General features: G+C 43.7%; 1 protein-coding gene and 1 non-coding gene across 2 annotated transcripts in view; one reads left to right on the forward strand and one right to left on the reverse strand.

The window, feature by feature from the left end:
* The first annotated feature begins 370 nt into the window (after positions 1-370).
* Positions 371-24231, forward strand: part of NDEL1 (nudE neurodevelopment protein 1 like 1) — a 51780-nt gene continuing 27919 nt past the window's right edge. The window contains exons 1-3 of the mRNA XM_056115056.1: positions 371-563; positions 14363-14462; positions 16095-16248. Of these exons, the coding sequence (XP_055971031.1) occupies positions 14377-14462; positions 16095-16248 (240 nt within the window). The 5' untranslated portion in view covers positions 371-563; positions 14363-14376. The remainder of the gene's footprint in view (positions 564-14362; positions 14463-16094; positions 16249-24231) is intronic.
* Positions 19871-19977, reverse strand: LOC130024496 (U6 spliceosomal RNA). Its single transcript, XR_008792576.1, has one exon. It is a non-coding gene; the product is annotated as a U6 spliceosomal RNA (small nuclear RNA).

Raw genomic sequence — 24231 nt, forward strand, 5'->3', positions numbered from 1 at the left:
AAACACGGGACAGTGGGTCCCAGTCACGGCGGTGGCTTTAGCTCGAAAGGTACACATAGGTCTGAGGGGCCTAAGAACGAAGACCACCGCGCCCGACTCCCCACGCCGCCCCGCCGCCCCGCCCCGCCGCGCCCCGCCTCCTCCCCGCCTCCGGCCCCGCCCCCTCCTCCCGCCCCACCCATCCCTGCCCGCCGGCCCTGCCGCCGCCGCCAGCCTCCCCGGCCCCTCCCCCAGACACGCCCCCACCGTTGTGCCCCCCCCCCCCCCCGTCGGCCCCGCCCGCCCCGCCCGCCGGCCCCGCTCCATCCCGCCCCGCCCCGCCCCGCCCGCCGGCCCCGCTCAGTGCGGCGCATGCGCCGAGCCCCGCCCCGTGCGTCACAGAATGGACACGGACATCCCGGCAGTCCCTGACGTGTCGGGGAGGAGCCGGCGCCGCGGTGCGGGGAGCAGAGCCCGAGACTGCGGAGGTCCGCGGAGCTGAGCTGCCGGGCGGCCCTGGCCCGGGTAGCGGAGCCGAGGCGGCGGTGGAGCAGCGGCGAACATGCGCTTTTGACACTCTGGAGGTGAGCGTGCGGTGCGGGGCTCCCCGGGGCGGGCCGGGCCGTCTGCGCCGAGGCCTGCCCGTGGGGAACCTGCCGAGCCCGGGGGTGACGTCGGAGGCGCCGCAGGCCGGGCCGGTCGCTGTGCTCCGGCGGCCAGTCCAGGTGCATCAGTTCCAACCGCTCTAACTGACTTTCTCGCCCCTGCTCTCAGATGCGGCCCGGCAGTGGCGCTGGGCAGGGGCTGGCCGGGGCCGGGGGGCGCTCGCGCCGGGGCGGGGAGGGGCGGCCTTCCCGGGGGCCGGGCCCGTCGTGCCGCCCCAGGGGTGCACCCGGAGGCGGGCCGCGGTGTGCCTGGCCCTGCCCTCACCTCCAGGCCGCGTAGCTGAAGGCTTCTTCAAACCGGGGTGGACTTGAGCTTGCGTGGCTTCCTTCCCGGTGGGGCGAGAGCGGAAGCAACCGACGTGGGGCTTTTTGGGCCTTTCTGTGACATTGCTGAGAATTCACCCGAAGTGTCACCGAACAGGTTCTGAGTGCTTGCACTTGTCTTCTTTTCTTCCTGGTAAGCAGTGCAGAACCCTTCAAAATTTGCCCCCCCGCCCCCCGAGGCGACAGTTCTTTCATTGTTCTTGCCTGCCGTTTCTTGAAGTGCCTTTGCATATTTCAAAGCACTCTTGCTCTCTTTGGAGCCTGATCGCCTTGTGTTTGTCCTGGATTCTGTCTTCGCCGTTCCACCCGATGTGTAAATTGGGTCCAGGTAGGGTTGCAGGTCTTAAGTGGTTTAGCCAGTGGTTTCACTTGGATCCTCTGCCTTGAATTTATGCCTCGAGGCTCAGAGTTCTGCTTTCTTTTTGTGGGATTTTTCGCATGGCTCGAAAACAAAACAAAAATTTTGACTTGTCAGAAAATATCAGAAGCTGGTTTTCTGGGTAGCCCGTGTTGTCTCTTGCACATGTTGTTTCTTTCTCCTCTAAGCAATCTTGCAACATGCACACCTGAAATCTAATTTATAGGAGACACATAGGATGAAATCTACTCAGTTGTAAGAAAACTACTTCGAAACTTGTTTATGGGTCCCTGGCTAATTATTTTGTTTGATAAGTTCCACTGCTTCTAATCCACTTGTGAAATTGCTAAATCATGAAGTTGGTGGGGTAAATGTCATGAGTTGAGACAATGAAGATTTTGTTAAATTAAAATTTTAAGATTTTTAAAATAAATTTAAAATCAAAGTGCATAGAAGCAATAAAGGTTTGGTTAGTCTTTGTTAGAAGTTGGCCTGCCTTATGAAGTGGTAGTTTGACAGAAACAAAAACATTTTTTTTCCCCTCCACCATACCCATCTACTCAGGAATCTCTCCTGGTGGTAGGAGAGATTCCTGGTTTAGGGATATGTGGTACCTGGGTGTACCTGGGCAGGCCGTAAGCAAGTCTTTGACATTTAGTTAAAAATTTTGTCCTCCTAAGTGGTGTGCAAGAGGTGGGGTGGGGCACCTGCAGTTCTCATTAGCTGGTCTGGAGGTTAAGTGCCAGGGGCCCTGGATGCAGTGCCACTCTAGCTTTGCAGTGCCAGGGTTACTCAGCTGACTCTAGCAGTGCTGGGGGCTTCTGGGGCTACACCTGGCAATGGCTCTGGGCACCATGTGGTGCTGGAATCAAACCTGGGTTGGGCTTATGGGTCAGGTGAATGCTGAGCATGCATCCTAACCACATCCTAATACTATCTCCTTGTCGCCTGTGTATGTGTGTGTGTGTGTGTGTGTGTGTGTGTGTGTGTGTTTTAAGAATTTTGTGAGTGAATCTGGGGAGGGGGCCTCCCAAGCAGGTATTTGGGTCCCCAGGGGCACTCCTTCCTATCCTCAGCTAAACCATTGGTGGCTCAGTGCTAAGCCTGAGGATTTGGTAGTGCTCTGGCCTGCTTTGCGGAGAACCACCAGGGCCACTTCTGCAGGGCCTTTTTCGTGGTGATGCCGAGGAAGCCATGTTGTGTTGGGAGAACCCCTGTAAGATCTTCCAGGCCCCTTTCTAAATTAAAAAACTTAAAATTTCTTTCTTTCTCTCTCTTCCCATTGTTGATGATGTTGCTGTGGATTAGGGTTGCCCTTCAGGTTGTGTAGTGCATACACTTGCCAGGTGTTCAGCTGTACTTCTTCAGTTACCTTGCTTGCACACGTGTATGCCAGCAGTGGTGCTTTTGTTGAGGTACTCAAGTTATAGTTGTGGTGCTTGCTGGGGGCGGGGGAGGGGTTGCTGCTTTATCATACTCGCTTGCCAGAAGTTGATCTTACTAGCCGGGGTGCTCACTCTTGTTTGTAGCTGTGCTTACACCTCTTTTTTTTTGTGTGTGTGTGTGTGTGTGTGTGTGTGTGTTGCTTACACATGCCTTGCTGTGGTGCAATGGGAAATCACTTGCAGTGCCAGGAAAGAAATACTAGGCTGAAGAGCAGAGATACTAGCAGATGGAAGAGGTATTAGGCTGAAAGAGCAGAGCTACCAGGAAGGAATTTGAAGCCATGATTATGCTCTTACTATTCCTCTCTAGGCTTGTATTGACTTTCTTAAGTAAATTGAAGTTGGGCAAGGAACACATAATAAGTAGAAACCAATGAACTTAGAAATTGCTTTAATGACATCTAAGAAAACTTACTTTCATTCTTATTTTAAGCCATACTAAGAAATTTGGTGAATAATGTTTAAAATTACATCTGGCATGAGTTTCTGAGCACCTCATAAAGGAGAAGAAAAATTTTGAAAAGATAAAAATTTCTGTAAATTATAAGAATAATTTTGGCAAAAAGACAAGTAATGCCTACACTAAATTAGAGAGCTCTCCCAGTTTCATTAGTGTATTGACAGACAATAACATATAAAATGGGTTATTTTTATTTTTTTGTCGTTGAGCCGTCCCCTGATCCTAAGTTTTTTTTTGAGAGTTGTATTCAAATTTGATTCATTACTTTTATTTTTTATTTTAGGCATTGTGTTTACATTATTGTTAATATTATGCAAACATTATTCTAAAAACAAATTCTGCACTATTGTGTCCACTACCCTCCACTATTGTCCCTATCCTATCCCTCACTCCCATCTGGATTTTCCTTCTTTTTCTTTTTTGTTTTTGGGGCCACAGTTGGCAGTCCTTTGGGCTTATTCCTGGTTCTGTGCTCAAGGATCGCTCTTAAGTGGTGTTTGGGGAACCGTGTGCAGTGTTGAGGATCACATCTTGATCAGCCATGTGCAAGGCAAGCACAGTAACCCTATACTATATTTCCAGCTTTGGACTTTTGTTTGTTTTGTTTTTGGGCCATACCTATTGCTCAGGAGTTACTCCTGATGGTGCTCGGGGACCATATGGGATGCTGGGGATCGAACCCGGGCTGGCTGAGTGAAGGTAAGTGCCGTGCCTGCTGTACTGTTGCTCCAGCCCCTTTGGATTTTCTTTTTAAGAAAATTAAAGAGGATTGTTTTAGGCCAGAGAGATAGTTCAGAGTGCTGGAGAACATACCTTACTCATGTGGTAGGTCTCTCTCGCACCACTTTACCAGGTGGTCCTTGGTGGCTCCTGATGAGGTGGGCTCAAGTTGCACTGCTTCACTGGCCTGAGCACTGAGACATCAGGACTGTCAGTGAGGCCTGCTATTGCTGGGGGTGGCCCCCAGAGCCCAGATCCTCCCCCTGGAATTATTGAATTGTAATTTATATTAAAATTGGCATTAGTAGGGCCAGAGTGATAGTACAGCAGGTGCGGTGCATGCCTTGCATGTTGCTGACTTGGGTTCAATCCCTGGCACTCAGTATAGTCCCCCAAGCCCCACGAGGAGTGATCCCTGAGCAGAGAGCCAGGAGTAAGCCCTGAGTACAGCTGGGTATGACCCAAAAATAAACACAAAAAAAGTTAAAAAAAAATTGGCATTAGTGTGAGGCATATACTTCAGTTATTTGAAACTGAATAATTTAGATAACAAAAGATAACAAAAATGGATTCTCTTTTTACGAATGGAGTTTCTTTGTGAATAAAACATTTTGGACAAGGGCTGCCTCCTTGTCCCCCTTAAATTTTTTGTTTTTGGGCACTCAGGGCTTTCTTTTGGTAGAGTGTGGGGGACTGACCATATGTGTGGTTCAGGGGATAGAACCCATTAAGATATGTTCCCAACCCACTGAACTATCTCTCGCCCCTCAGAACCCTCCCTGTTTTCAAAAAAACCCAAAACAACCCAAGTGAGGGGCTGAATTGATAGTGCAATGGGGAAGGTGCTTGCCTTGTACATGGCAACTGAGTTGAATCCATAGCATCCTATATGGTCCCCTGAGTATTTTCCAGGAGTAATTTCTGAGTGCAGAACCATGGGTAACCCCTGAGCATTGCTGGGTGTGTTCCCCTTCCTCCCCCAAAACCAAACAAGTGAGTTGCTACACCTTCATATACAGGTCATACATAGACTGATAATGCCTTATTTTAAGTAAAAGTTGTCATACTTTTATGATTCATACTCTACTGTTGTATAGATGTAGTATTGAGGAAAAATTTAGGTAGGGTAAGAGTATGTAATTATCTGTCTTTAGCTTCATATTTATAGATGTATCATTAAAGTATTGTTTTAGCAGTGTAGGTTTCTATACTGCTAACTCTGTAGTCTTACTCTCTCCAGTTATATAGTTTCAAATAACAGTCAGCATGTTCTCTCACTGTAACTTGAAACAAACTGAGAACTGTCTTTTACAGCCCTTGCAAATATCTTTTGAATATCTGTAGTGGTAGTAAATTTTTGTCATTTGTAAAGAATCTCACATTTGAAAGGTAAGTCTGATCAATAAAATTAGAGTGACAAAGCTAGATAATACCAGTTAAGAAGAAGTAAAAATGATGTTTGAGCACAAGTAATTTTCTGATTAGCTCTTAATCTGGCATTGCAACATAGATCTAAAAGAGGATTTGAAGTGTTAGGGTAGTGTGGTATCACTAGAATACTAGAACTGATTTAAAGAAATAAAATATGTCCAGAGTGTTTTCCAGAAAGACTGGACCAGTCGGCATTCCCACCAACAATGAAAGAGTGTCCCTTTTTCCCCACATCCACACCAACACTGGTTGCTTTTGTTCTTTTGAATGTGTGCCAGTCTCTGTGGTATGAGATGATATCTCATTGTTGTTTTGATTTGCATCTCCATTGGGCACCTTTTGGGCTCACTTTGAGAGTCAGGCAGCTCCCAACTGGGGTGGATTGCAAAACCAGGATTTTTATTTTGTTTTATTTTTGATTTTTGGGTTATACCTCGCTGTGATGTTGGAATATGGATTAGGATTTACTCCTGGTCGGATGCTTAGGGATCACTACTGGTGGGCTTGGCAGACCATATGGGGTGCCAAGGATCGAACCCAGGTTGGCCATGTGCAAGGCAAGCACCCTAGATGCTGGTCTATTGCTCTGGCCCAGGTTTTTATTTTTTAATTTATTTTTATTTTCTAATTAAGGCACAGTGATTTGCAAAGTTGTTCATAATTAATTTTTTTGCATACAGTATTTCCAATAGCAAACCCACTACTAGTATCAACTTAGCTCCATCAGTTTCCCTAGGTTTCCACAGGCACATTTTGAAGAATTTTGGTCAAGTTTGGTTATTGTTGCTTACAGTGTTGTTGATTCTGTTTTTTAAATACATAGATGGACCACACCCTTATATCACCTCTGTGCCTGAAATCCTTGGCCCTGCCACTGTTGCCTCCTGTCTGCTACTTACTTCTTTCTTCCCACCTTGACTTTTTTTCCTTCCTTGTTTTTTTAGTTTCTTAAATCTAGGGACTAGGATAATCTAGGTACCCTCCCCCTTTGATCCCTTGCATCTCCATGTCCTGTTAATTCTGCATGTCACAGATAAGTGAGATCATCCCATATTTGTCCTTCTGATTTAGAGTAATATGATATCATCCAGTTCTGTCCAGGTTGTGGTGAATTGCATGATTTCATTATCCTGTGCAGCTGCGTAGTATTCCATTGTGTGTGTGTGTGTGTGTGTGTGTGTGTGTGTGTATATATACACACACACACACCACATCTCTATTATCTGTTCATCTGTCATTGGACATTTGAATTAATTTTATATTCTAGCTAATCCATTAAGTGCTCCTATGAATAATGGTATTCGTTGTGTGCTTTTGAATGACTGTTTTTGCATCTTAGCGGTAGATACCAAGAAGTAGAATTGCTGAGCTGCATGACAGCTCTATTTTGTTTTGACCACAACCTGACTGAGCTCAGGGCTAACTTTTGGCTTTACACTCAGGGATCAGTTCTGGTGGGTTGGGCATCATATAGGATGGAACCCAGGTGGACCCCTTCTAAAGCAAACACCTTGCCCGCTGTATTATCTTTCCAGCCCCTGTATGTATACTTCTCTGAGAAATATCTACACTTTTCCATAGGGGTTGAACCAGACAACCTTCCCATCAGCAGTGGATGAGAATTCCTTTTCACCACAATCCTGCCAACAAGATTATTTCCACTGGTATGAAATGATACTTCATTGTTGTTTTGATTTGGATTTTCCTGATAATAAGTGATGAATATTTTTTCGTGTATCCTTTGACCATCTGTCTTTTTCAGAGAACTGTCTGACCATAGATCTGGGGATTTTTCTTTTGGGTACTCAGTTCTAATTCATTGATCAGAGTCTTTCTTATTCCAATACCTTGCCATTTTAATCACCATATTATAGTTTCAAGTTAGATAGTGAGATGCCTCCAATTTTTTTTTTTTTGAGTCACATCCCATGATTCTTGCAAGGCAAGTGTCCTTCCCCCCCATCCCCACTGTACTGTTTCTCTGACCCCCTCCCAATTTCTTATTTCTCAGTATAGCTTTGGCTGTTCAGTGTTTTTTATTATTCCATACAAACTTTTGTTATTCATCATTCTGAGTTCTTTTTTTTTTTTTTTTTTGCTTTTTGGGTCACACCCGGAAATGCTCAGGGGTTATTCCTGGCTCTACATCAGGAATTACTCCTAGCGGTGCTTGGGGGACCATATGGGATGCTGGGGATCAAATCCGGGTAGGCCGCGTGCAAGGCAGACGCCCTACTCGGTGTACTATAGCTCCAGCCCATCTGAGTTCTTGAAGAATGACATTGGAATATGGATTGGGATTGCATTGAACTATAATAATTTAGGTAGGATGGTTATTTTTATAATATTGATTGATAATATGTCAATGGTTGTGTCAATTTGTCAGTTTTGTCATGGGTTGACAATCCATGAGCATGAAATATTTTTTCTTTTTTCTATAGTTTAAAAATGTTTTCTTACTGAAATTTTATTATTTGGAATGTTTTTAATTTCTTTTTTATTCCCTCTTTGATCCAGATATTTAGCAGCATTTTGCTCAGCTTCCAGGTCACTACTTGCATTCTAAGGTGAAGCATAGAATTGTTTTTACCAACTGGAAGTGACCAAGGAATAATTAAGGAAAAGAATTGGCAATATCAGATTTTAAACATCTAAATTGTTTTTTCTAAACTGGATATATATTAAAAAAAAGAAATGTGTTATTTATAATCAAGACAGTCTCATTTTGCTTTTTAGCATCATTGCTTTAGTTGCTTAATATTTAAATTTTGCTGCTTGTCTTTTTTTTTTAATCACCTTGAGACACTGTTACAGACTTACAAACTTTCATGCTTACAATGATCGAGTACCCATTCCTCCACCAGTGCTGTTCACCACCAATGCTCCCAGTATCCCTCCTATCCCTCCCAGTGCCCCCTCCCCCCGTTCCCCTCCCCCCCCCCCCCCCCCCCCGCATATGTTGTAGTCTGCAGTGCAAGTATTAAGTGCATATGTTGTAGTCTGCAGTGCAAGTATTAAGTGACCATCATGTTTGGTCTATAGTCTATTTTCAGTACACATCTCCCATCTTGAGCGGATCCTCCGAGCATCCTTTACTTGGGGGTCCCTTCTCTATCTGAGCTGCCAGCATGTGAGGCTGGCTTCTAAGCCGTGGACTTGCTGCCTGTTTCTAAATCTTCAAAGTCTATTTCACTTCAATGACAAAAATTATTTTTAATGTGAAGCATGCTGAGACAAATGCTTATATCTAATGAAGTCTATATACTCTTATGTATTTGATTAAATTAAAAATGTTTTTATTAAGACACTGTGATTTACAAAGTAACTCATCATTGAATTTTAGGCATATTATGTTCAGCACTAGACCCTCGCCCATTTTCAGCTTCTCTACCAGATTCCCTCTTGCCCCACCTTCCTGAAGTTTTGATTAAAGCAAAACAATAAACTATACAAAAAAGTATTGACTTGTCCCAGTCCCTTACTTTGGCTTCTGGTTCTTGAATAGGGGTCATATTCTTTTCTTTTATTTATTTATTTTTTTGCAGGGGGGGTGATCACACCCAGTGTTGTTCAGGGATAACTCTTGGTGGGGCTTGGGGACCATATGAGATGCTGGGGATCGAACCCAGGTCAGCTGCATGCAAGGCAAGCACCCTAACTACCCATACTAACACTCCAGCACTTTCTTTTTTTTTGAGTCACTCCCAGTGGTGCTCAGGACTAGCACCGAGCTTGTACTTGTGTAAATAATAACATTTACAGATAAAAACAATTCTAGCCCACACCTCATGGCTCCCAATACTTTCTGGTGTTTTCCTGACGATCCCAAGCACCTCTGGATTCAAGCATTGAACTGTCAGGCTCACACTACTACCAGCATATTGCTGGAGGAAGCCTCTATTTAAATAGAATGTTGAAAAACTGAGGGAAGTTGTACTGTTCACTCTACTCTAGGAAAGCAAAATAATTAAGGGACCAAGATTGCTGCCAGGTGCCTAGGAACTGAAAAGATAAGAAATCTTTACTTGGAGAAGAACAGGACTGAGGAATACTATCAAAGCCTGCAAAATTGGAAGGGCTTAAATACAAAATTTTTCTTCTTGTTGATTAAATTCCAACTTTCCATGAGAATAGTACATGATAATAATGGTAAATTGAAGACCAAAATAGGAAATAAATTACTTTCCAAGCCTGATAAGCTAGATTTCATTTGGGAAATATTTTTTTTGCAGTCTTGTTTTGGAGCCATTATTTCTTCCACACTGTACTTTTTTTTTCTCTCTCCCTCTCCCTCCCTCACCCTCCCATTTCCCTCCCTCTCTCTCTCTCCCTCTACTCTTCCTCTCTATCTCCCCCTCTCCCTCCATCCCTCTGTCTCTCTTGGTTTTTTTCTCCCCATGCTCATTTTGTTTCTTGAACCATTATTTTTTCCTTTCTCTCTCCTCACTTCAATTTCTTTCTTTCTTTCTTTTTTTTGGGTGTGGGGGGGGTGGTGTGGGGGCAATGCTTAGGAGCTACTCCTGGTTCTGTACTCAGAAATTACTGCTGACAGGTTTGGGGGACCATATGGCATGCAGGGGGTCGAACCTTTATTGGTTGCGTGTAAGGGAAGCACCCACCTGCTGCTGTACTGTTGCTCTGGCCCCTCTCCTCACATCTTTTTTTAAAAATTGAATCACTGTGAGCTACTCTTTCAAAGCTTTCATGTTTAAGTTTTAGTCGTACAATGATCGAACACCTATCCCTCCACCAGTACATTTTCCTCCACCAATGTCCCCAGTATCCTTCCTCCAACCCCCATCCCACCCCATCCCCCTGCTTCTATGGCAATTTGCTTCTTATTCTCTCTCTACTTTGGGGCATTATGTTTTGCAATACAAATACCAAGAGGTCATCATGTTTGGTCCTTTATCTACTTTCAGCACTCATCTCCCATCCGGAGCGATCCCTCCAGCCATCATTGACTTAGTGATCCCTTCTCTGTCCCAGCTGCCTTCTCCCCCTGCTCTTAAGGCAGGCTCCCAACTGTGGAGCAGTCTTCCTGGCCTATCTCTACTGTTCTACTACTCTGGGTGGTAGTCTCATTATATTTTATATTCCACAAATGCCTCCTCTCACGTCATAATTAGTAAATGTCTTTTTATAAAAAAAAATCTTGCTTCACTCTTTCACCTCCTTCTGAAATTCTTTTTTGCGAGGGAAGGTGACAGACCTGGAATGCCTGTGCCAATTTTAGATTTGCAAAGAGCAGGTCCTTACTCCAGCCTGTGTCCATGGCTTCTTAATAAGTATGGTGTCAGGGATCATTTCCACCATGTGCAGAACAAGTGGACTCCAATCACAGCTTGAGGCTACCACGTGGGGCTGGTGGGACATGAATATCTGTACTGTGTAGGACATCACAGCAGATTTTACCAGTCCTGACCCAAGCCAGATATTTCCCTAGGTGAGTCGAGCACAGAGGTAAAAGTGCTTTTCTTGAGGTTACCTCACATCATTCCCCACTTCCCAAGCCACTGGCAATAACTATAAACCATCTTATCTCAAAATTTAATAAAAAAAACCCCTTGTCTTTCTTGCTGCCCAGAATGGATTAAGTTGAATCAATTACAGATTAATGTAATAAATATTATTTGGAATCTGCTGTAGTGCAGGCATTGTACTGGGATAGAAGTAAGCATGTAGTATAATAGGGGACAGAGTTGTTAGCAATTCTTATGGGGTCAGTATATTCTAGAAAGCAGGTATAAAGAGGCCCCCAGTAGCATGGGAGTCCTTAGTACTGTCTGGGTGAGGGCAGGAAAGGTTTTCTGGAAAATATGACAACCAGGATAAATGAGTGCCTTTGAAAAATGCACAGTGAACAGAGGACACAATGGTAGAAAAAAGATGCAGATCTGAAACAGGTCTATTAGGCAAGTTTTGAACACTGTTGTTGGAATGGATGTAAAGTGCAATAACTGAAATTTCTAAGCAGGAATCTAATGAGCTAGTGTCTCCATCTAGAATTTTGTATTTTTTCCTTTTTGGGAGAACCAAGGTGAAAGAATGTTAAGTGTGTGGGGATCAGTGGATTTATGGAGACATTTATAGAGAAATTTATGGAGTAATTTAAAATACAGGAAAAATTTAAAGATAGAACAGTCATATTGGAAATATGACATCTGATATAGTAGAATGACCTGGCCCAAAATATTCAAGCAGGTATTTTGAAGCTTTTATACAACAGAGAAGGGAATGCAATTCTGAGAGTAAGTTTGTTTCTTATCACCTGATTCCCAGAACACCATTTGACTATAAGCCAATTTCCGGAACCACCTTCCCCCCCCCCCCTTTTTATAAATTTATTTATTGAATTACCATGAGAGCAGTTACAAAGCTTTTGGGTTTAAGTCTTGGTCATATAATGATGAAAACACCCGTCCCTTCACCAGTACCCATTTTCCACCACCAAAAACCCCAGTATACTCTCCATCCCACACCCTCCCTCTACCTGGGGGCAGATGATTTCCACATTACTCTCTTTCTACTTTGATTACATTCAATATTTTGATATGAGAGCCATCATTATTATTTGGGATTTTACTCCAACACTCAGATCTGCCAAAAAGGCAACTGTAGACAATTTGTTTTCTGTTTCTGATTATGAATAACATATTTTGGAATTTCAAAATTTTAACCATTAAATCTGGAGGGATTTCTGCCAAAACCTGCTGGGTTCTGAGATTTGTTCCTGAGTCTCTGGGATCATGGCCATTAAGCAGCTTGATTAGAAGCCAGAGTCAGAGTCAGAGCCAGATTAGGAGTCGTTCGTGGGCAGTGACTCGGGGTCTCATTGGGGCAGGGAGGAAAGGGCCAGCTCCCCCCATCTTGTGAGGTGCCACGCGTCTTGTCACTGCGGGCTTAAATGTGACTGTCCAGTGGCTCTGGAGGATGGCGGCCACCAAGCCGCCAAAGGGGAACAGGTGGAGGGACAACACCCTTTCTCTCTGGAGTGGCCTGGTGCTGGTAACCTACTGTGGAGACTGGACGCATTTCTGCCAAAAGTTCCTGGGTTCCAAGAATTGTTTCTGAGTCTCTGGGATCATAGCTGTTAAACAGATTTATCAGGAATCAGAGAGGCTGTTCGTGGGCAGCAACTCGGAGTCTCGTTGAGGCGGGAGGAAAGGGCAGGTTCCACCTCCATCCCGTGAGGCCCCGCCTCCATCCTGTGGGCCCAAAACTGACTGTCCAGTGGCTTTTGGTGGATGCCACTGAACCGCCAGGGGGAATAGGCCAAGGCGCGAAACCTATTGCTACCTGGGGTCGCCTGGAGCCAGTAACCTACTGCGGGGACTGGACACATTTCTGCCCAATGCCACTGGGTTCCGAGATTTGTTTCTGAGTCTCTGGGATCATAGCCGTTAAGCAGTTTGATCAGGAACCAGAGAGGCCATGCCTCCAATTATATAGCTGAGCCGGAGGTGGTTTGTGGGTGTGTCTCCCACATACCTAAATTTTGGCCGCTTACTTTCTTGGTAAACTTTGCCCCAAGTTGTTGGGGTCTGGCCAAAGGCACAGCAGCAATTTTGGGGTATCTAGAAGTCTGAAGGCACCATCAGGCTGCTGATGCACTCGCCTCACAGGTACAGATTGACCTGCTGGAGGCACCATATCCCAATTCTGGAACCCTCTTTGCAGTGTAATTTCATGTAGCCAGTTCACCCAGAACCTATGTTCAGTGGATTTTACCAAAGGACTGTATCGATGGCCTTTTTTTAATCTTGATCATCTTATATTGGTGGTCCTTGAGAATGGGAAAAAAATAATTTATACATGCCTGGGTTATAATAGCAACTCTTTGGTGTTTTTACGTTTAACTTCATCTAAAATGCTCTACACTTAATATTGTCCAAGATTTTATGCTTTTATTTAGGTTCCTGTATTCTTTATTTAAATTTTTTAAAAAAACTTTATTTAAACACCTTGATTTACAAAGTTTTTCACAATACTGTTGTTTCAGATATTCAATATTTTAGCAACAATCCCACCAATAATGTACCCTTAACTCCACCCCCGGCCTTCTTCCTTAGTAGGTTCTTATTATATTGCTGGAGCGATAGCACAGCAGGTAGGGCGTTCGCCTTACAAGCGGCCAACATGGCCGACCCGAGTTCAATTCCTCCGCCCCTCTCGGAGAGCCCGGCAAGCTACCGAGAGTATTCGATATGCCAGACACAGTAACAACAAAGTCTCCAATGGAGACGTTACTGGGCCCGCTCGAGCAAATCGACGGTCAACGGGAGGGCCTTTACCTTTACCTTATTATAGAATAATGATGTTGCTAAAGTTATGGCCTGAGGATTTACTGAGCTGTTAGGTAAAAGTTGAGCCTTCTGTGTTAGTTTTCACTCATTGAGTCAGTGAACTTCTATTCAGTTTCCCTTCTGATTTTCTTGTTTTCCCTGGGCTGTCAGCTCTGTGAAGTTTGGAGGTGTTGTGCAGCCATATTTGTGACTCCACGCTTCAGGGGCTTTGAGGTTGGGACGGTGTAGGTGTCGCTCTGGCATCTCTCTGAAATCAGTCCTGAAGCTGGTCCACTTCTCTGGCAGTGGGGGGAGCCAGATGGGTGGGTGGAGAGCACGGGGCCTTTGGCAGGGTGGGAACCTGGTCTGCCCCATCTCACCTAGAATCCGGAGATCTGGGCCTGGTGGCAGCTGGGCCTTCTTGGGATAACTCAGCTGCCAGCATCTCTTTGAGGTGATTCCTGAAGCTGGGCTGTTTCTGTGGAAGTGTGGGAGCTGCATGTATGTGGGTGGTACCTTGGGCCTTTGGCAGGACAGTGACCTGGTCTGTCCCCATTCCACCTAGGGTTCAGAGATCTTTACCTGGTGGTGGATGGGCCTTCCTAGGATAACTCTGCAGACAGTGTCTCTTCAAGATCAGTCCTGAAACTGCTATTTTCTTTTCATTTGGAAAATTGTGTCTTTATATTTCACAGGTGACTTCTTGATCATGGATGGTGAGGCTATACCAGATTTTTCAAGTTTAAAGGAAGAAACTGCTTATTGGAAGGAACTTTCCTTGAAATATAAACAAAGGTAATATTGGAAAACATCTTAAAAATAGGGGAGAGCTTTTAAAATGCATTGTGTTTAGCATGTGCATTAAAAAAAAACAAAACACCTAACTTATAGGGTTTCAGAGCTAGCATTGGGGTTCTAGAAAAAGTCATAACATTGCTTATAGCACTGTCTATAAAGAGCAGAAAATGTCATAAATACTTAAATTTATAAAATAGTAAGCAAATTTGATGCCTCTTATGATTTCTTTTGGCGTTTTGCTTCCTTTATCCTTATTACCACACTTGGCTGTTTCGGCTGACTGCATTGATTTCAGCCTTGAGTTGTGGTCTTTTGGAGATAGTGCCCCTTCTAGCAAACTTGAGTTCTTTTCAAGCAAGCCTTAGTAATGTCTGGAGTGAACAAAGCTTCAATGAAGAAAGAAGAGCTTTGGAGATTTTGAAGGCGGATTAAATTGGACATGAACTCCACATCACTTTTTATTTTTATTTTTTTTAAATTGTATCACCATGAGATACAGTTACAAAGTTTTCATCTTTGAGATTCAGCTATACAATGATGGAACACCCATCCCTCCACCAGACCACATTTTCTACCACCCACATTACTGTCCTCATCCTACCTTATGGCAGACAGTTTCCCCAATACTCTCTCTCTCACTTTGGGCATTATGTTTTGCTCGAAATTTCCCACCACCATTCAAGCCTACCTGCCAGTGGCAGATGCTAGATCATTTATTGTCCTTTGCTCATTTTGAATATCATGAGAGCCATATGGGACGTTTTAATTACCTGGAAAGCCTTTTGGATAGTAACCTTTGGGCACCAAAACTTGTCTTAAAATTGAAAAAAAAAAGAATTTAAAACATGGTTCTTTCTACTTTGCTTAACAGAATCTGTTTAAGCTTACCTTACTGAACACTTGATTGCTAGTTTGTCATTACTGTTCAAGCCGTTTACTATTTTCAAGCTGTTTACTATTTTGTGTTGGTGGATATAGAAAATGTGTGTTTCTGACAGGAATTCTTCATATTTTTGTGCTATAGATACCTGAGTAGTCTGGGGATTTCTGTAGGTCCCTATGGATCCCTTCCCAGAATATTGTTTTTAAATACTTAAATTTAAATATTAGCATTAAAGAGGAAACCAATTATATTCGAAAACACATTTAAATATTAAACAGATTTGTGGTTTAATAACCTATTTTCTAATTAGCCCCTTAAAGATCTAAGGGATGAGTAATTTTAAGATATGTGTTCTTTGGGGGCTTTTAATGTATTTTCTTTTCTTTTTTGGGGGGAGCAGGATGCTTTGGGTCACATCCAGCAGTGCTTAGGGCTTTTTACTAACTCTGCTTAGGGGTTACTCTTAGCAATGTTTGGGGTACCATATGTTATGCCTAGGTCAAACTGGAGTTGACTGCTTGCAAGGGAGTTAACCCCAGTTTAGACCATCTCTCTGGTCCTATAAAATTTTCCATTGACCTCAACATATATAGTAAGAGACAGAGCAGTTGTCTTTATTGTTTGCTATACTTTATGATAGCTTCAGCAAAAATTCAGGCAGAAATTATTGAGTGGATATAATTAGCTTCAAGATGATCCTTATGATTCCTGATATAGCTTATCTTTTCCATTTTGTTTCCGAGTAGCTTCCAGGAAGCTCGGGATGAACTAGTTGAATTCCAGGAGGGAAGCAGAGAATTAGAAGCTGAGTTGGAAGCACAATTAGTACAGGCTGAACAAAGAAATAGAGACTTGCAAGCTGACAACCAAAGACTGAAATATGAAGTGGAAACATTAAAGGTAATTATGGCAGTAGATCTAGGGACCTAAATATTTTGGGTTTGTTAAAACCAGTACATAAATTAAAGTGACTTAGGAGCAGTAGGTAACAACAAAGTATAAAATCACAGTGAATTTTAAATTTTTTAATTTCGGTTCATATCTTGAATTGTTAAAGGGTATTTCGTGGTGCTAGGGCTCAAATCCAGGACATATGCAGGACATGTGCTCTATCACTTGAACCACATCTCCAGCCTCAAAATGAATTACTGAAATCTTTTCTTTCATGGAACTAAGAGGTGGTTGATTTTTTATCGCTTTATTGATTGATTGATTGCTGGCTACACCTGGCAATTTTCAGAGCTTACTGGTCAGGCTCCAAGGACCACGTGTGGTGCTGGGGATCCAAATTGGGTCTGTGGAGTGCAAGGCAAATGCCCTGCCTGCTGTACTATCACTCTGGCCCTGAGAAAGGTAGTTTAGAGTTTAGTTATAGTGTTTAAAATTTCACTATAGATTTCCTATCCATAATATTAAATGTAGTAATGCACTGTAGAACTGTCCTCCCATTGTTCATTGAGTTGCCCAAGTGGACCCAGTAACGTCTCCATTGTGAGATTTGTTGTTCCTGTGTTTGGCATATCAAATATGTCACAGGTAGCTTGCCAGGCTTTTGCCGTGCGGGCGAGATACTCTCGGTAGCTTGCCGGGCTCTCCGAAAGGAGTAGAAGAATTGAACCTGGGTAGGCAGATTGGCTGCGTGCAAGGCAGACACAATTCCTATAATTCTCATAGCTGTTGTTTTTTGACATTATATTTGTATGAAATAATACTTTTTTTGTTGTTGTTCATAGTCCCTTCAATTTTTTTAAAAATTTTATTTGAACATTGTGGTTTACAAAGTGGTTCATAGTACAGTTGTTTCAGGCATTCAGTATCACTACACAGGTCCCTCTACCATTGTCCTGTTTGCCACCTACCCCCTAAGTTTGTTCCCTTGGCAGGCACAGAAGAATATATATATTTTTTAATGAGGTACAGTTGTAGACTTTCGCGTTTGGGTTTCAGTTATACAATGATCAAGTACCCATCCCTCCACCAATGCCCATTCTCCACCACCAATGAACCCAGTAGCCCTTCCACCCCCCTCCCACTCCCCCTACCCTGCCCCACCTCTGTGGCGGGGAATTCCCTTTCATTCTCTCTTTCCTTTAGGGTGTTGTGGTTTGCAATGGAGGTATTGAGTGGCCCTCATGTGTGGTCTGTAGTCTACTTTAAGCATGCATCTTGCATCCTGAGTGAGTCCTCCAAACATCCTTTACTTGGTGTTCCCTTCTCTATCTGATCCCCGCCCCCCTCCCCCCCCCCCCCCCCCCCCCAGCATGTGCTGCTGGCTTCCAAGCTGTGGAGCAGACCTCCTGGTACTTACCTCAACTATTCTTGGGTGTTTGTCTCCCATTCTGTTACTTTATAGTCCCCAGATAAGTGCAGTCTTTCTATGTCTGTCCCTCTCTTTCTGACTCATTTCACTAAGCATGATACTTTCCATGTAGAACCACTTGTTTGCAAATCTCATGACTTCATCATTTCTAACAGCTGCATAGTATTCCATTGTGTAGATGTATCAAAGTTTCTTTAAGCAGTCACCTGTTCTCGGGCACTCGGAATTTTTGCAGATATTGGCTATTGTGAACAGTGCAGCAATGAACATAGAAGTGCAGATGTCATTTCGACTATACTTTATTGCCTCTCTGGGATATATTCCCAGGAGTGGTATTGCTGGGTCAAATGGGAGCTCAATTTCTAATTTTTTGAAAATCATCCATATTGTTTTCCAAAGGGGCTGAACCAGTTGGCATTCCCACCAGCAGTGAAGGAGGGTCCCTTTCTCGCCACATCCGCACCAACACCAGTTGCTTTTGTTCTTTTGGATGTGGGCCAGTCTCTGTGGTATGAGATAATATCTCATTGTTGTTTTGATCTGTATCTTCCTGATGATCAGTGATGTAGAGGATCAGAATGCTATTATTTAAAAAATTTTATTTTAATGATTCATCATGAGATACCGTTACAGACTTACAAACTTTTGTGATTATGTTTCAGTCATACAATGTTCAAGTACTCATCTCTCCACCAGTGCCCATTCTCCACCATCAATATTCCCAATATCCCTCCTGCCATCCCCCCCCCCCCCCCCACACACACACACCTCTGTGGCAGGCACATTTTCTCTTACTCTCTCCTTTTGGTTGTTATGGTTTGTAATACAGGTACTAAGCGGCCATCATGTTTGGTTCATAGTCTACTTTCAGCAGGCATCTACCATCCTAAGCGAGCCCTTCAACCATCATTTACTTAATGGTCCCTTCTCCATCCCATCTGCCTTTTCCCCCAGCACGTGAGACCTGCTTCCAAGCCGTGGAGCGATCCTCCTGACCCTTAACTCTACTGTCCTTAGGTGTTAATCTCCTATTATGTTACTTTATAATTCACAAATGAGTGCACTCTATCCCTCTCTTTCTGACTCACTTCACTTAGCCCTTTCTCTTCTATTTCTTCCTTTAAAGCCAGTACTTCCTTGCTGAGTTTTAGTCTTGCTGATCTATCAAGAGGTGATAGGGCGGTGTTGAAGTCTCCGACTACTATTGTGTTGCTACCAATGTCCTCCTTGAAATCTATTAGTTGTTTTAAGTATTTTGCTGGTCCCTCATTGGGTGCGTATATGTTTAGGAATGTGATTTTTTTCCTGATGCACATTTTCCGTGATTGTTGAAAAATTGCCTTTGGTGTCCCTTCTAATCTTTTTCAGCCTGAAATCTATGTTGTTGGATACTAAAGTATGGCCACCTCAGCTCTTTGTAGTGAGCTGTTTGCTTGTAGGATTGTTTTCCATTCTTTGACTTTGAGTCTCTGTTTGCTCTGACTATTCAGATGGGTTTCTTGTAGGCAGCAGAATGTTGGGTTCAGTTTTTGAATCCATTTTGCCACTCTCTGTCTCTTAATTGGTGCATTTAGACCATTGACATTGAGAGAGATTTTTGTCATGGGGTTTTGTGCCATCTTTCTGTAGAGGTTTGTTGTGCTTGTAGGGGTTTGTCTTGTCTTATGGTAGCCCCTTTAGTCCTTCTTTTAAGGTTGGTTTTGAGTCTATAAAGTTCCTGAGCTGTTGTTTATCCATGAAATAGTGTATTGTTCCTTTGAGTTTGAGTGAGAATTTAGCCGGATAAAGTGTTATTCATGAGGCATTCATTTCATTGAGTTTTTTCACTATATCCCACCATTGTCTTCGGGCTCGGACAATTTCCTTTGTTAAGTCTGCTATAAATCCAAGGGGTGTTCTTTTGTGTGTGATTTTCTTCTTTGACCTTGCAGTGTTGTGTCTGTATCTGTGCTATCCATCATTCTGATTATGATATGTCTTGGAGTCTTTTTATTAGGGTCTCTTTTAGCTGGTACCCTGCAAGCTCCTTAGATCTGGATGCTTTCATTCTTCAGCTCTGGGTATTTGTCAGCAGTGATATCTTTAACTATTGCTACTTCATTGGGGTTACCTTCCTGTTGTTCTGGTACTCTGTTGATTCTTGTGTTATTCCTCTTGAATTCATCTCCTAGGTCTCTGATTCAGCCTACAGCTATTTTTTTTTTAAATATGGAACGCTTCACAAATTTGTGTGTCATCCTTGCGCAGGGGCCATGCTAATCTTCTCTGTATCGTTCCAATTTTAGTATATGTGCTGCTGAAGTGAACACCCTACAGCTATTTTGACGTCTTTTTCCATTGTATGATGCTCCCTGTATGCTTTCTACAGCTCATCGTCAGACTTTCTGATTCTGTCTTTGGCCATTGTCATTCTACTGTTGAGGGCACCCACTGAGTTTTTAATTTCATCTGCTGAATCCTTTATTAGTGACACTTCTGTTTGTAGCTTTCTTATTTCTACTTTCATTTCTTCCTGTATTTTGTTGGCTGTCCATCCCATTGTTTCTTTCATGTCCTCCTTTAATTCACTGGAGGCCTGTTCCACCATTTCTTTTAGCTCATTGAACAGCCTCAACATTTCATCTCTGAATTCTTTATTGGAGAGATTGTATTTGTGGGTATTCCCTGTTGAGGCTTCAGGGCTCTTCATCCGTTACTCATGGTGGGGATCTGTGCTGTTTCTTCATGTTGCTGTGGTAGTATTGGGGCCGGTCCCTCCAGTTCACTATCAGTGACCCCCTCTTGCTTCACGGGTGGATTCTAGAGGGGCTCAGTTGATGGGCTCATCTAGAATGCTTTAAGAATGCTCTTTGGTGCTCCTCTGTGCCTTATGTGAGGCCACTAGTGCAGCTTTAGGGAATGTGTTCTTTTACATTAGGTTTGTTCAGTTTCTTTGTGTTCACCATTATTTTGCTAAGTTTTGGGAGTATTTTGATTGGAATAGGCTAGTGGACTATTGGTCTAATGTGTTTGGGATAACCAAGTTGTTCTCGTCATAATTAGGTAATGGAGGCTGAGATGTGAGTCCAAAGCACTGGGAAAAGGGGAAAAAAAAACCTGGGGGGAGGGACCGCTTCGATGTCTGCTTGGGGCCAGCAGTTCACATCTGACACACGTCTGAGACTTGTAGTAGTCCCTTTTGGCCAGGTGCTGGAGGGCACCTCGGTCAGGAAGTCAGAATAACTTATTTTATATTGTTACAATAAAACGGTAAGTGGAGTTTAAAAAAAAATTAGTAGAAAAAAGTTTGTGAAAATTGTTATATTTCACAGTGGTGTTAATAACTTTAATAAAGTCATTGAGGATTTACTGAGGTGTATTTTGCTAGCTGAGCCTTGTGTTATTTATTGTTTTTGCTTACTGAGCTTAGATTCTATGCTACTTTCTCTTCTACTTTGCAGTTCTCCTATTGGGCTGTTGTGTCAGTATTGTGGAATTTGGAGGTATAATGCTACCACATATGTGACTGTATGCTCTAGGAGCTCCAGGATCTGTAGAATGGGGATGATACTTGTCCTGCTTCCCTCTCAAGGATCCCCAGAGTTTTCAGCCCCAAAGGCCCATGTTTCCACGTGTTTCTTTGGCTTGGTATCTCCTCAGAGATTAGTTGCAAAGCTGTGAAGCTGGGCTGCTTACATTGTGGCAGATTCAGGGTGTGGGTACGGCCACTGGGGCGTCACTAGAATGGGGACTTGGCTTGCCCTTCTTCCCAGGATGACCCAGAGTTTTCAACCTGCTGACTGGTGCACTGGTGAGTTTTCATCAGCTTGGCTTGGCATCATCTCTGAGATTAGTCGTGAAGCTGTGAAGCTGGGTAGTTTATGTGGTGACAGCTATGGGGTGTCTCCTTTCAATTTTCAAGTGTAATTTGGGTCATTTACCTTGAAAAAGGAGTTGTCAGCAAAATCACTTAATCATTTAATCACTTAATCCCCGGTATTCATCGATTTACTCGAGCAGGTGCCAGTAACATCTCCATTCATCCCGGTTGCGTGCTAGCATAGCCCAATGGTATCTGTTCGTTCTAGGAACATGCAGAGCCTCAAACCGATCATTCAGGGTCTTGACGAAGAAGTCTGACCATCTTGTAGGTGGGCGTCCACGTGATCTTTTGATGTCCCGTGAAATCCAGTCAGTAATGGCTCTAGTCCAGCGGTTGTCTGTAAACCTCCTTACGTGTCCAGCCCATCTGATTTTTGATGCCTTGGCAAATGAGACAGCATCCCTGATTCTTGAGCGTTGACAAAGATCAGAACTCCGGATTCTATCTCTCATTTGAGTGAATCGTGATATTCCAAGCATAGCTCTTTCGATTCCTCTTTGAGAGACCCGAATAGCGTTCTCATCCTGTTTTCGTAGGGTCCAGGTCTCTGAGGCATATGTTAATGCAGGAAGAACAGTGGAATCAAAGAGATGTGCTCGTAGCTGGAGGTTCTTTGTCCTTTTAGTTATTTCTTCAATGCTCTAGAAGGCATTCCAAGCCGTTCTCTTCCTCCTGCGCAACTCAGGTGCCAGGTCATTCATCATGTTGATTTCTCGACCTAGGTATATATAACTTGCATTCGGAGATGGTGGTTCCGTTGAGAGTGAATGGAGCGTCAGGAAAAAGGCTGTTTCTCATAAACATTGTCTTCGTAAGATTCAGCTGTAGTCCGACCTTTCCACATTCACGGTCAAAGTCGTTCAGCATTTGTGCCGCTTGGCTGATGTTTGGTGTTATTAGAACAATGTCATCAGCAAAGCGGAGATGGTGTAGTTGCCGACCATCTATCTTCACTCCCATGCTTTCCCATTCCATTCGTCGCATGATGTTCTCGAGGGTGGCACTGAAGAGTTTTGGTGAAATGGTATCACCCTGCCGAACCCCTCTCTTGATATGGATGATTACTTCTTTGTAGAATGGTGAGATCCTGGTAGTGAATCCGCAATACAGCTCACGAAGGATCCTGATGTATTGAGTTTGTACGCCCTGATTGGCTAGAGCTTCCATGACCACTTCCGTCTCAACAGAATCAAAGGCCTTCTTTAAATCAATGAACGTTAGACAGAGCGGCATCTTGAACTCCCGAGAAACCTCAATGAGCTTAGTAATCGTGTGGATATGGTCGATGGTACTGAATCCTTTTCGGAATCCGGCTTGTGCACATGGTTGTCCTTCATCTAGTGTTCTGCTAATCCTATTCAGGATGACTTGAGTGAACAGTTTGTAGATGACAGACAATAGGCAGATTGGGCGATAGTTGCCAATGTTGTGGATGTCTCCCTTCTTGTATAGTAGTACAGTCCCGCTGGTTTTCCATTGGGATGGAACCTTGCATTCAGACAGGTAGCGTGTGAAGAGCCGAGCCAGTGTATTGATGAGTACTGATGGTAAGTTCTTCAGGTGTTCAGGTCTGATCTCGTCTGGGCCAGGTGCTCTTTGTTTCTTTACCGACGAGATGACATGTTGGATTTCGGAAGGGAGAACATTGGGAATGACATATCCATCATGTGGAATGTAGTATGTGGGCAATTGGACGTGGCTATTAAAGAGATCTGAGTAGAAGTCATGCATAATCTTCTCCATTGCCCTTCTGGAAGATGTGATAGATCCATCATGATGTCGGAGGGCAGTCATCTTGGTCTTGTAGTTGGTGAAGAACAGGTGGGCATTATGAATGCTTTTCCCAGCTTCTGCCGCATCTACCAGTACTGCTGCTCTCCTGTTTTTGAGGTCATCCTTGATGGCTTCTCTGCACTGTTTTGCCAGTTCGGATGTTCGCTTGTGGTTGCCTGAGGCATGTGCCAAGCCACGTTGGCGAATAAGTTCAAGAGTGTTCGAAGAAAGGCGTTTTTTTGTGGTTATCTCTCTCTTGGCATTCCTCGCACAATCATGGAGGTGCTGAATCATTCGATCGTATTCCTCATCAATGTTGTCAATGACGGCATCTTCCCATGTTGCCGCAACAGAGCCAAAGAGCTCCCAGTTGGTGGTTGTTCTGGTACCCTCTTCTTAAACCTTGCATTCTTTTCTCCTTGTTCTGTGAGGTAGAATTTTGCACAAAGGAGACGGTGGTCTGATCCCGTTTGGAATTTTGGGACAACAGCAACATGGGTTAGGCAAAACCGCCGATTGAATATGATGTGGTCTATTTCATTGTGGAACCGTCCATCGGGAGACTCCCATGTCCAACGTTTAGATTCAGCCTTTTGGAACTGTGAGTTACCATGGAAGGTCTTGGTTGACATGATGAACTCAGACAGTCTGTCACCCTGTTCGTTCCATCTAGGCCTTGGGTCCCGATGTGGAGTTCATTGGCTGATCTTCTTGATCCTATCTTGGCATTAAAATCACCGACAATGATCTTGTAGAAGGTGTGATCTTCTTTATAGAACTTCTCCAGCTCCATGTAGAACTTCTCAGTTTCTCTTTCACCATAACTGGATGTTGGTGCATAGACAACAAAGATAGAAACTGCCGGTAGTGAGCCACATCTGTTCAAGTGTAATTGTCCGATTCGGGTTGTTAGGCATTCGAATGAATC

Source organism: Sorex fumeus, unplaced genomic scaffold, assembly GCF_029834395.1.
Source record: "Sorex fumeus unplaced genomic scaffold, SorFum_2.1 ptg000028l, whole genome shotgun sequence".
NCBI classification, from domain to species: domain Eukaryota; kingdom Metazoa; phylum Chordata; class Mammalia; order Eulipotyphla; family Soricidae; genus Sorex; species Sorex fumeus.